At 49.1% G+C, this 12,080-nt stretch overlaps 1 protein-coding gene across 1 annotated transcript in view; it reads left to right on the top strand.

The window, feature by feature from the left end:
- ADAMTS17 (ADAM metallopeptidase with thrombospondin type 1 motif 17) overlaps positions 1-11,503 on the top strand; it is a 112,962-nt gene extending 101,459 nt beyond the window's left edge. Inside the window, exons 21-23 of the mRNA XM_075575279.1 lie at positions 7,655-7,807; positions 8,444-8,621; positions 10,758-11,503. Of these exons, the coding sequence (XP_075431394.1) occupies positions 7,655-7,807; positions 8,444-8,621; positions 10,758-10,909 (483 nt within the window). The 3' untranslated portion in view covers positions 10,910-11,503. The remainder of the gene's footprint in view (positions 1-7,654; positions 7,808-8,443; positions 8,622-10,757) is intronic.
- Positions 11,504-12,080: the final 577 nt, after the last annotated feature.

Raw genomic sequence — 12,080 nt, 5'->3', positions numbered from 1 at the left:
GCCAAGACTGCCTGTCCATCTGGGAGGCCTCAGAATGGTCAAAGGTAGGATGAAATGACCCCTTCATGGGGTCACTGCGAGGGTCACGGGGGAACTGCGAGGGCCAAGACTGCCTGTCCATCTGGGAGGCCTCAGAATGGTCAAAGGTAGGATGAAATGACCCCTTCACGGGGTCACTGCGAGGGTCACTGCGAGGGTCACGGGGGAACTGCGAGGGCCAAGACTGCCTGTCCATCTGGGAGGCCTCAGAATGGTCAAAGGTAGGATGAAATGACCCCTTCACGGGGTCACTGCGAGGGTCACGGGGGAACTGCGAGGGCCAAGACTGCCTGTCCATCTGGGAGGCCTGAGAATGGTCAAAGGTAGGATGAAATGACCCCTTCACGGCCTGACCGTGACCTTTCCCGGCTTCTTTGCCGTCTCTGCAGAAAAACGACACCAGATTTAGCAGACAACAATATTTTTTGGCACCAGGAGAGTTAGATAACAGACCCATTGTCATCAAATTGTTCCAAAATGTCATGTCCGCGCTGGACATTATACCGGGCACAATGTGAGATATCATTAGTAATATATACTGTGTTGTGTGATGTTATTTATGACAAGGACGTTTTAAAGGCGGACCCCCAAGGATACTTACCACGGAAGGTACCAAACCTGGTACCAACCCCTCCATGGTTATAGAATGGCGGTTTAAATCTCCTGTGTCAAGTGCGGTTTCCTATTGGCCAGCGTGACGCGCAGGGTTTAAATACCAGGAAGTACCGGTTCTACATTTCCTGGTCCGGATCTCAGGATCCAGTAGATCCCTGAAGCTGAAATAACCACGGCCCAGCTCTTCTATCTGCTTTTCTTATCACGGGAATGTTACCAAACAAATATTTTAAAATACTTAGGGTTTGTTTTATAAAAGAAAAGTTTTTAAAACACCTTTACAAGGGGACAAAACGGCATTTTAAATCTTTAAATATTCTGCATTGTTTGTACGCCTCTATTTTTATTTACTCTGCAGAAACAGTGGAATTTAAATATATTTAACACTGCAATTAATGCAAAAAAAATCCCTCTGATATATCCCGAGACCTGTAATAATCAGAGACTGTGACCCCCCTTCCCGCCTCCGCCCCCCGATTCTCTCCACGTGCGTTGCTACACGGGCGCGCTGAAGATAATCCCCAGTTAATGAGATCCTCTCGGGAATCGGGCCTTACACTGGGCTCGGAATTCGGGCCTGGGTTGGCACAGTAGCCTTTTCTGCTAAAAACCCGCCCCCGCGAGGAATCTGCGTGGAACCACATTTCCAGGGGTGAGGGCCCTGGGAAGTTGCCGCTTGGCACTAGTTGGCGCGGCATTCTTGTTCATTATTAAGGCGTTACTTCCGCCAGGAGGTCAGCAAAGTCGGAGCGTACAGAAAGTGACATGGCCGGCGTCCCGGCCTTAAACGCAGAAGCCACTTTGTTATTCATACCAACGCATTTCAAAGCTTCTCTCCCTCTCCTCTGCCAGCGCACACGAATTAACCCCCTCCGCCCCTGACATGGTCAGCAGGAACAGGAGCGGTGCAGCAATACAATACCAGGGGAGATTGGGGTGAAACAGGCACACAGATTTGCTCATCAAAAATAGTTTCATGTCCCTGCTTCACCCCAATCGCTACTGATTATTTCTCTGGGACCTCAGGAGTTCTCTTGATAAGTCTCCTGTGACTTTCTTTACAGAATGCCTGCATTACGCAGTAATAAAATGCCAGCACTTAGCCGCTTAACACCTTTTCTATCATGTTTAACCTGCTTGTTGCCAGGTTTTTTTTGCCTTGCAGGCCCTTCTGGCAGCAAAAGGGGTAAAACTATATTTGTAGTGTATGTCTTTATTTATATAGCGCCAAAAGTGTACTCAGCGCTTCACAAAGAATACATACATATATATATTTCCTAACCTGTGAGCCACCCCCCAAGACTCAGTGGGGTCTCAGAGTAAGAGGAGGGACACGCAGATATAGAGAGGGGCAGAATGGCGAGATGTAAATACAACGGCAGTTTCCCCCCCCCCGACATCTAATGCTCGGTCATCTTTCTTAGTGCACGAAATCTAGAATAGGGTTCTTAAAGGCAAATCCGTGCTCTTTGGGGGGCCCAGTTCAGAAAGGTTGGGAACCCCTGGGGTAATGTTGTAACTGTGTAAGGTGTTCAATGCTGCAGTGATAGGGGCGGAATTGCAGTGATAGGGGCGGAATTGCAGTGATCGCCCTTCATACAAACCTTCCTGTTACTGAGACACTCACCCTGCATACAAACCTTCCTGTTACTGAGACACTCACCCTGCATACAAACCTTCCTGTTACTGAGACACTCACCCTGCATACAAACCTTCCTGTTACTGAGACACTCGCCCTGCATACAAACCTTCCTGTTGCTGAGACACTCACCCTGCATACAAACCTTCCTGTTACTGAGACACTCACCCTGCATACAAACCTTCCTGTTACTGAGACACTCACCCTGCATACAAACCTTCCTGTTGCTGAGACACTCACCCTGCATACAAACCTTCCTGTTACTGAGACACTCACCCTTCATACAAACCTTCCTGTTACTGAGACACTCACCCTGCATACAAACCTTCCTGTTACTGAGACACTCACCCTGCATACAAACCTTCCTGTTACTGAGACACTCACCCTGCATACAAACCTTCCTGTTACTGAGACACTCGCCCTGCATACAAACCTTCCTGTTACTGAGACACTCGCCCTTCATACAAACCTTCCTGTTACTGAGACACTCACCCTGCATACAAACCTTCCTGTTACTGAGACACTCGCCCTGCATACAAACCTTCCTGTTACTGAGACACTCACCCTGCATACAAACCTTCCTGTTACTGAGACACTCACCCTGCATACAAACCTTCCTGTTACTGAGACACTCGCCCTGCATACAAACCTTCCTGTTACTGAGACACTCACCCTGCATACAAACCTTCCTGTTACTGAGACACTCACCCTTCATACAAACTTTCCTGTTACTGAGACACTCACCCTGCATACAAACCTTCCTGTTACTGAGACACTCGTCCTGCATACAAACCTTCCTGTTACTGAGACACTCACCCTGCATACACACCTTCCTGTTACTGAGACACTCACCCTGCATACACACCTTCCTGTTACTGAGACACTCACCCTGCATACACACCTTCCTGTTACTGAGACACTCACCCTGCATAGAAACCTTCCTGTTACTGAGACACTCGGCCTGCATACAAACCTTCCTGTTACTGAGACACTCACCCTGCATACAAACCTTCCTGTTACTGAGACACTCACCCTGCATACAAACCTTCCTGTTACTGAGACACTCACCCTGCATACAAACCTTCCTGTTACTGAGACACTCACCCTGCATACAAACCTTCCTGTTACTGAGACACTCACCCTTCATACAAACCTTCCTGTTACTGAGACACTCACCCTGCATACACACCTTCCTGTTACTGAGACACTCACCCTGCATACAAACCTTCCTGTTACTGAGACACTCGCCCTGCATACAAACCTTCCTGTTACTGAGACACTCACCCTGCATACAAACCTTCCTGTTACTGAGACACTCGCCCTGCATACAAACCTTCCTGTTACTGAGACACTCGCCCTGCATACAAACCTTCCTGTTACTGAGACACTCGCCCTTCATACAAACCTTCCTGTTACTGAGACACTCACCCTGCATACACACCTTCCTGTTACTGAGACACTCACCCTGCATACAAACCTTCCTGTTACTGAGACACTCACCCTGCATACACACCTTCCTGTTACTGAGACACTCACCCTGCATACAAACCTTCCTGTTACTGAGACACTCACCCTGCATACAAACCTTCCTGTTACTGAGACACTCACCCTGCATACAAACCTTCCTGTTACTGAGACACTCACCCTGCATACAAACCTTCCTGTTACTGAGACACTCGCCCTGCATACAAACCTTCCTGTTACTGAGACACTCGCCCTGCATACAAACCTTCCTGTTACTGAGACACTCGCCCTGCATACAAACCTTCCTGTTACTGAGACACTCGCCCTTCATACAAACCTTCCTGTTACTGAGACACTCACCCTGCATACAAACCTTCCTGTTACTGAGACACTCACCCTGCATACAAACCTTCCTGTTACTGAGACACTCGCCCTGCATACAAACCTTCCTGTTACTGAGACACTCGCCCTGCATACAAACCTTCCTGTTACTGAGACACTCACCCTGCATACAAACCTTCCTGTTACTGAGACACTCGCCCTGCATACAAACCTTCCTGTTACTGAGACACTCGCCCTTCATACAAACCTTCCTGTTACTGAGACACTCACCCTGCATAGAAACCTTCCTGTTACTGAGACACTCGCCCTGCATACAAACCTTCCTGTTACTGAGACACTCACCCTGCATACAAACCTTCCTGTTACTGAGACACTCACCCTGCATACAAACCTTCCTGTTACTGAGACACTCACCCTGCATAGAAACCTTCCTGTTACTGAGACACTCACCCTGCATACAAACCTTCCTGTTACTGAGACACTCGGCCTGCATACAAACCTTCCTGTTACTGAGACACTCACCCTGCATACAAACCTTCCTGTTACTGAGACACTCGCCCTGCATACAAACCTTCCTGTTACTGAGACACTCGCCCTGCATACAAACCTTCCTGTTACTGAGACACTCGCCCTTCATACAAACCTTCCTGTTACTGAGACACTCACCCTGCATACAAACCTTCCTGTTACTGAGACACTCGCCCTGCATACAAACCTTCCTGTTACTGAGACACTCACCCTGCATACAAACCTTCCTGTTACTGAGACACTCACCCTGCATACAAACCTTCCTGTTACTGAGACACTCACCCTGCATACAAACCTTCCTGTTACTGAGACACTCACCCTGCATACAAACCTTCCTGTTACTGAGACACTCACCCTGCATACACACCTTCCTGTTACTGAGACACTCACCCTGCATACAAACCTTCCTGTTACTGAGACACTCACCCTGCATACACACCTTCCTGTTACTGAGACACTCACCCTGCATACAAACCTTCCTGTTACTGAGACACTCACCCTTCATACACACCTTCCTGTTACTGAGACACTCACCCTGCATACAAACCTTCCTGTTACTGAGACACTCACCCTGCATACAAACCTTCCTGTTACTGAGACACTCACCCTGCATACACACCTTCCTGTTACTGAGACACTCACCCTGCATACAAACCTTCCTGTTACTGAGACACTCACCCTGCATACAAACCTTCCTGTTACTGAGACACTCACCCTGCATACACACCTTCCTGTTACTGAGACACTCACCCTGCATACAAACCTTCCTGTTACTGAGACACTCACCCTGCATACAAACCTTCCTGTTACTGAGACACTCACCCTGTATACACACCTTCCTGTTACTGAGACACTCACCCTGCATACAAACCTTCCTGTTACTGAGACACTCACCCTGCATACACACCTTCCTGTTACTGAGACACTCACCCTGCATACAAACCTTCCTGTTACTGAGACACTCACCCTTCATACACACCTTCCTGTTACTGAGACACTCACCCTGCATACAAACCTTCCTGTTACTGAGACACTCACCCTGCATACAAACCTTCCTGTTACTGAGACACTCACCCTGCATACACACCTTCCTGTTACTGAGACACTCACCCTGCATACAAACCTTCCTGTTACTGAGACACTCACCCTGCATACAAACCTTCCTGTTACTGAGACACTCACCCTGCATACACACCTTCCTGTTACTGAGACACTCACCCTGCATACAAACCTTCCTGTTACTGAGACACTCACCCTGCATACAAACCTTCCTGTTACTGAGACACTCACCCTGTATACACACCTTCCTGTTACTGAGACACTCACCCTGCATACAAACCTTCCTGTTACTGAGACACTCACCCTGCATACAAACCTTCCTGTTACTGAGACACTCACCCTGTATACACACCTTCCTGTTACTGAGACACTCACCCTGTATACACACCTTCCTGTTACTGAGACACTCGCCCTGCATACACACCTTCCTGTTACTGAGACACTCGGCCTGCGCATGTTCTTAATGCTTCATTATCCATTTGCCCAACAATGTTTTTCTTTTCTTTGCATCATAATTTCTGCTAAAAAGTATTAATCCCGCCGCTTTGCAAAGATAAAAGTACTGGAATCCCTCTCAACACCAGCGCCCCCTGCTGGCCTGACGATGACTTATCGGAGGCATGAGCCAATGACCACAAAGCAACCGGTCATCGGGCCGTTACCAATATCCCCCCATTCCAGTCCCAGGGGGGCTGGGGCCAGGCGCAGGCTCGCTTCTGAAAGCCCCTAAACGTCCAACGAAGTTCCAGGCTGCCGTAATGACCGCGAGGTGTTAGGGAAACTAGGGGACAAGGGTAACATTTCCATTCTGTTAGATGTATGCGCAGCCTGCGTCCGGCAAATCCTTCACTAAAGCGGCAGACCCGGCAATATCCCACGTGTGTGTTTAATAAATCAGTTCTGTACTGTGAGAGAATACTTGTAGCATTTAAACATTTAAAAAGAATGTTTTAAAGACATTTTTAATGTTTCTAATGTAGGAAGCATTTCCAAAGTGACAGCCCCCTTCCCCTTCTGATTGGCTCTGGCTCTTGAGACCCGCCCTCTCTCTAGCAGTGCACCAATTGTATCTAGTAACTGCCCAGTCAATCCTATTCTAGGAACTACATTGCCCAGAATGCTGTGCAAGAACTGAATTAAATAGCCCAGAGCTAGCGGTCGATTACAGGAGAACAGATCGGTCGGCAGCTTAGCTAATCACGTGTCAGTGTGCGGATTGTATTGATGCACGTATTGAATGGGAATATATATATATATATTTTAAACGGCAGCTTGAACTGCAGCTTTAAAACTTTAAAGGAGCGGGGCAAGGCCGTACCCCTCACCCCTAAACTCGTACCCCTCACCCCTAAACTTCCTGCAGCAAACATTGGCAAGACAAATACTGCCAAATGTGTCTGATATTATCTTTTAAAGGGCGTCATTCTTTAAATATACTAGGAGCATTGGTTCCGATTGGTCCTTTAACCCAGGGGTGCTGAACTCCAGTCCTCCAGACCCCCTAACAGGTCAGGTTCTCAGAATATCCAGTAGCTCAATCAGTGGCTCACTCTTCGATTGGGCCACCTGTGCTGAAGCTGGGACTGATTGAGCTACCTGTGCTGAAGCTGGGATATCCTGAAAACCTGACCTGTTCGGGGGGGGGGGGGATGTCTTGGGTACTGGAGTTGAGCCCCCCTGCTTTAACCCTCCCGTTGCCGAAAGAGACAACCCTTGAGTGTCCGGAGCTAAGGAATGAATGGAAACGATGTAAGCGCGCCCGAGTCCTGCGCGCCCGTGTCCTGCGCGCCTGTGTCCTGCGCGCCTATGTCCTGCGCGCCTGTGTCCTGCGCGCCTGTGTCCTGCGCGCCCGAGTCCTGCGCGCCCGTGTCCTGCGCGCCCGTGTCTTGCGCGCCCGTGTCCTGCGCGCCTGTGTCCTGCGCGCCTGTGTCCTGTGCGCCCGTGTCCGCATCACGCCGTGTTTCCCAGTGTTCCTCAGACTGCGGCCGGGGCACCAAGAACCGGAGGATATCCTGCACTAACGCGAAGGGAAAATGTGACGAGGCCACGAGGCCACGGCTGGAGGAGGCGTGTGAAGATCTCACCGGGTGCTACGAGTGGAAGACAGGAGACTGGTCGAAGGTAAGTAGAACTGGGCACCTCCCGTGTCTCGGTCGGTGAAACTGATTTCCCAGGTGGCTTTTTTGCCTTCACCCCTACCTCCCGAGACCAAATTGTGGTGCCTGTGGACATAGTCGTGGGATAACCATTGCCGGATTGGGTTAGACCACATAGGAGCTAGCATCCCCTCTGCCGTAGCTACTGTATGAGCGATGGAGGCTTCTGGGTAATTTATTAAAGTGTCCAAACAGGACCTAGACGGATCAAAGGTAAAATCCCATTGCATGTAGCATGAACCGGTCCTGGTTTTGCAGTCAGGAGATTTTGTGGTCAGCTGATGGTTGTGATTCCGAGTTTCTATTACTAAAAACCCCGGCCGTGTCACAATGGCCGGTAACTTCACCTCTCGCCTCCTCTAGACTGTGTGCGCACTTAGCAAGCGTCGTCCTCACAACTAGACATCCCTGTCCTAACCTGAAGAGCGCGCGAGACCGTAAAACTCTCAGGGATCAGCATCGAGACCCTGAATTTTAGGATTCCCACACCCCGTGGAATGCCATACGTTAAACTGAAGCATGTAGCCGAAGTGTCAATGTCACCGCTTGGTAACGGTCCCCACACGTTATGTCACGTTGACCTGAATGTCCTGTCTCCTAGTGCTCTTCCACCTGCGGGAAGGGACTCCAGTCTCGGGTGGTACAGTGTATGCACAAGGTCACCGGTCGCCATGGAAACGACTGCCCCATCCGGTCCAAGCCAGTGGCCTACCGACCGTGTCACCAAGAGGCTTGTAACGAGAAAGTGAACGCCAACACCATCACATCGCCCAGGCTGGGTCAGTGCACGCCAGTGTCATCAGCGTACAATCCGTAACGATGCAACCACTGACATCACATCTACCTCAAATATCTTCACCTTCCATAACAGGGGTGCAGCTGGACACGCCCAGGGAAAGGCCCCTTTATTATTGAACGTATTCCATAGATTCAGGAGAAAAATTTGCCTTGATTGAAATTGGCTCGGAAAAAATGGAATTTACCATGCCAACGCACTTAGGAATAATATCCCCTATTACTCAACGTATTATTACTGTTACATCTTTCTATTCTTCGGTCTGTTAGAAGGAAATTAAATATACCGTACACATAGGAATATAGATTAAATATAAAGTATAGATTACTCATGTAGTCACCATTTATTTTTAAGTTAGAAGTTCCATTTCCGCCCTTTTCGCTCAGCAAACGCGTCGGTGATGTGATCCATATAGTTTTTCAGAAGAGATCTCTCCCCCTCCTCATCTCCCCTCTCATCATCTCTCCGCCTCTACCTCATCATCATCATCTCTCCCCCTCTACATCATCATCATCTCTCCCCCTCTACCTCATCATCATCATCTCTCCCCCTCTACATCATCATCTCTCCCCCTCTACCTCATCATCATCATCTCTCCCCCTCTACATCATCATCTCTCCCCCTCTTCCTCATCATCATCTCTCCCCCTCTACATCATCATCTCTCCCCCTCTACCTCATCATCATCATCTCTCCCCCTCTACATCATCATCTCTCCCCCTCTACCTCATCATCATCAGCTCTCCCCCTCCTCATCATCATTAGCTCTCCCCCTCCTCATCATCATCAGCTCTCCCCATCAGCAGCAGCTGCAGCTCTCTCCCCTGATCAGCTCTCTCTCCCTCATCAGCACTCTCCCCCTCCTCCTCCATGCCTACCTGTGGCGGGAAGAGATGATGGTATGCGGCGGTGCTGGGCCGGCAGCGAGGAGCAGCCGGCAGAGGAGTTAGGAGTTGCACGGAGGCAGAGCAGGACGGCCGGGAGCAGTGCGCTGTAGCAGCATAGACACCGGAAGTAAGAAAGACTTCCGGGTCGGACCGCTGGGGCGCGCTGCTCCCTCCGTGCAACTCCCCACCGCGTACCATCACCTCCCCTCGCCTGCCTCTATGTGAAGAGAGAGATGGGCTGCCGACAAAGGGGGAGAACGGGCCCCCAAAGAGTGCGGACCCCCGGGCTATAGCTACGCCCGTTTCACAAACATCTCTAACCCTAATTATAAAAACAGGGTTCTAGTTAAAAGTAAGGAACACACATGTGCTTTACATCACAATTCTGTGTAACAGCTGTTACCGGGTTGTCTCATTCTTAACCCCTTAGCTGCCAGATGGGACCAGCTACACATAGCTTTGCATGCTATAGGGATATACGTACTTTGCATGCTATAGGTATATCGCTTTGCGTGCTATAGGTATATCGCTTTGCGTGCTATAGGTATATCGCTTTGCGTGCTATAGGTATATCGCTTTGCGTGCTATAGGTATATCGCTTTGCATGCTATAGGTATATCGCTTTGCGTGCTATAGGTATATCGCTTTGCGTGCTATAGGTATATCGCTTTGCGTGCTATAGGGATATCGCTTTGCGTGCTATAGGTATATCGCTTTGCGTGCTATAGGTATATCGCTTTGCGTGCTATAGGTATATCACTTTGCGTGCTATAGGTATATCACTTTGCATGCTATAGGTATATCGCTTTGCGTGCTATAGGTATATCGCTTTGCGTGCTATAGGGATATCGCTTTGCGTGCTATAGGGATATCGCTTTGCGTGCTATAGGGATATCGCTTTGCGTGCTATAGGTATATCGCTTTGCGTGCTATAGGTATATCGCTTTGCGTGCTATAGGTATATCACTTTGCATGCTATAGGTATATCGCTTTGCATGCTATAGGTATATCGCTTTGCGTGCTAATAATGATACCATCCCTTCGGGCTCAGCACACGCATGCAAGCCACAGGTACATTTTATTAGAATCACAGACTTTCGGGGGAGTTTCAGCACCCCAGACTCGCTGCTCCCTAATTCTCCTATAATAAAAGGGGTTGTTGGTAAAGACCGGACATTGATGTCGTTCCCATTGCTTCTCTCTCACTCTCCGTGCGCCTTGTCTCCTTCCCAGCTGCCCTGACGTACAAGTGCACGGGCGACCAGTGGACCGTGTACTGCAGGGTTATCCGCGAGAAGAACTTGTGCCAGGACATGCGGTGGTACCAGCGCTGCTGCCAGACCTGCAGGGACTTTTATGCCAACAAGGTGGCGCCACAGAGCTAGTGCCTCTGCCCGAAGCATTGCCCGCCCAGAATTCACATGCACAGAACAGCTGGAGGGTGTCTGTACTGGAATGTACTGGAATGCAGCAACATAGCAATGCTGAGCAGATCACATCAGACTTGAAAACACTGTGCAGGATGGTGAGGCCAAAACAGGCCACGCAGCCAGCTGCCACCCCCCAGAGCCAGACTTCCATATCATGTATATTGCGTTACTCATTCTTCTGCGTTGTGGGGCTCCTCGGGGCTGTTTGGTATAAGGACAATGACTTGACAACGGATTCTTCTTGTTGGTCTTCAACAGCCAAATTCTCAGACAAATCGAGCAGTTGGGTGAGCACCTTCCAGGTTTACCCTCCTAAGTCTGAAACATCTAACTGTTATGGGTGCTCAGTGCAAAGTAAAGGGGTTAGATTAATACATTCAGAGCACCTGCAGTGCTGAGCAGCTCTCCGCTGCAAAATGGTGCCAGATGTGCCTTGCCGTTCTAAAACAAGATAAAGGTGCTAAGTGAGTTTTGCACGGGGTGCTTTGAATGAATGCAGTGACTGCACACAGGGGCCGGTGAAACTTTACAGGTGTACTCCTTGTTTTACCAACAAAAAAAAAACCACATGATCAAACCAACTGGAAAACCTGAAACCTATTGTCTGCCTGAACCATGTCCCGGTAACAGGGCAGGGAAATGTACATTCCAGCTGCAATGTGAACGTGGGGGGAACGCTGTGGGCTGTGTGCAGCCGATCTCCCCCCACCCCCCTCCCCAAATGTCAAACCACCCCCAAAAATTCTGGGTCTGACTGAACCTTTATTCTCACCTACTAGGAGAAGGCGATGTGGACCACAGAATGCATATTCCTGATATATTATGACTCTTAATCCTATTCCTTTTGCTATAGAAGTACATACTCTACTTTTTTTTATTGTTTTGTTTCTAAAAAAATAATTAATCATCTGTAGCCATTTTTCTTGTGACTCTTGTAATGGTGCTTGTGATGTGCGTAACGGTATTTAAGGGTTTTACCTCCAGCCCCCATATTAGCTTTGGGTACTTGTAATTGGAGGTGCACTTTGTAAGGTTGTGATATTGTTAATGACGGTTAGAACCCACGTGAACCCCAGAACCGCACCAGACCCGCGTTAGTATTCGCAGTTCCACCTGCCACTGAAGG

This window comes from Ascaphus truei, chromosome 18 (genome assembly GCF_040206685.1).
Source record: "Ascaphus truei isolate aAscTru1 chromosome 18, aAscTru1.hap1, whole genome shotgun sequence".
NCBI lineage: Eukaryota > Metazoa > Chordata > Amphibia > Anura > Ascaphidae > Ascaphus > Ascaphus truei.
Note: the sequence above shows the minus strand (reverse complement) of the source record. Positions and strands in the feature narration are given on the sequence as shown.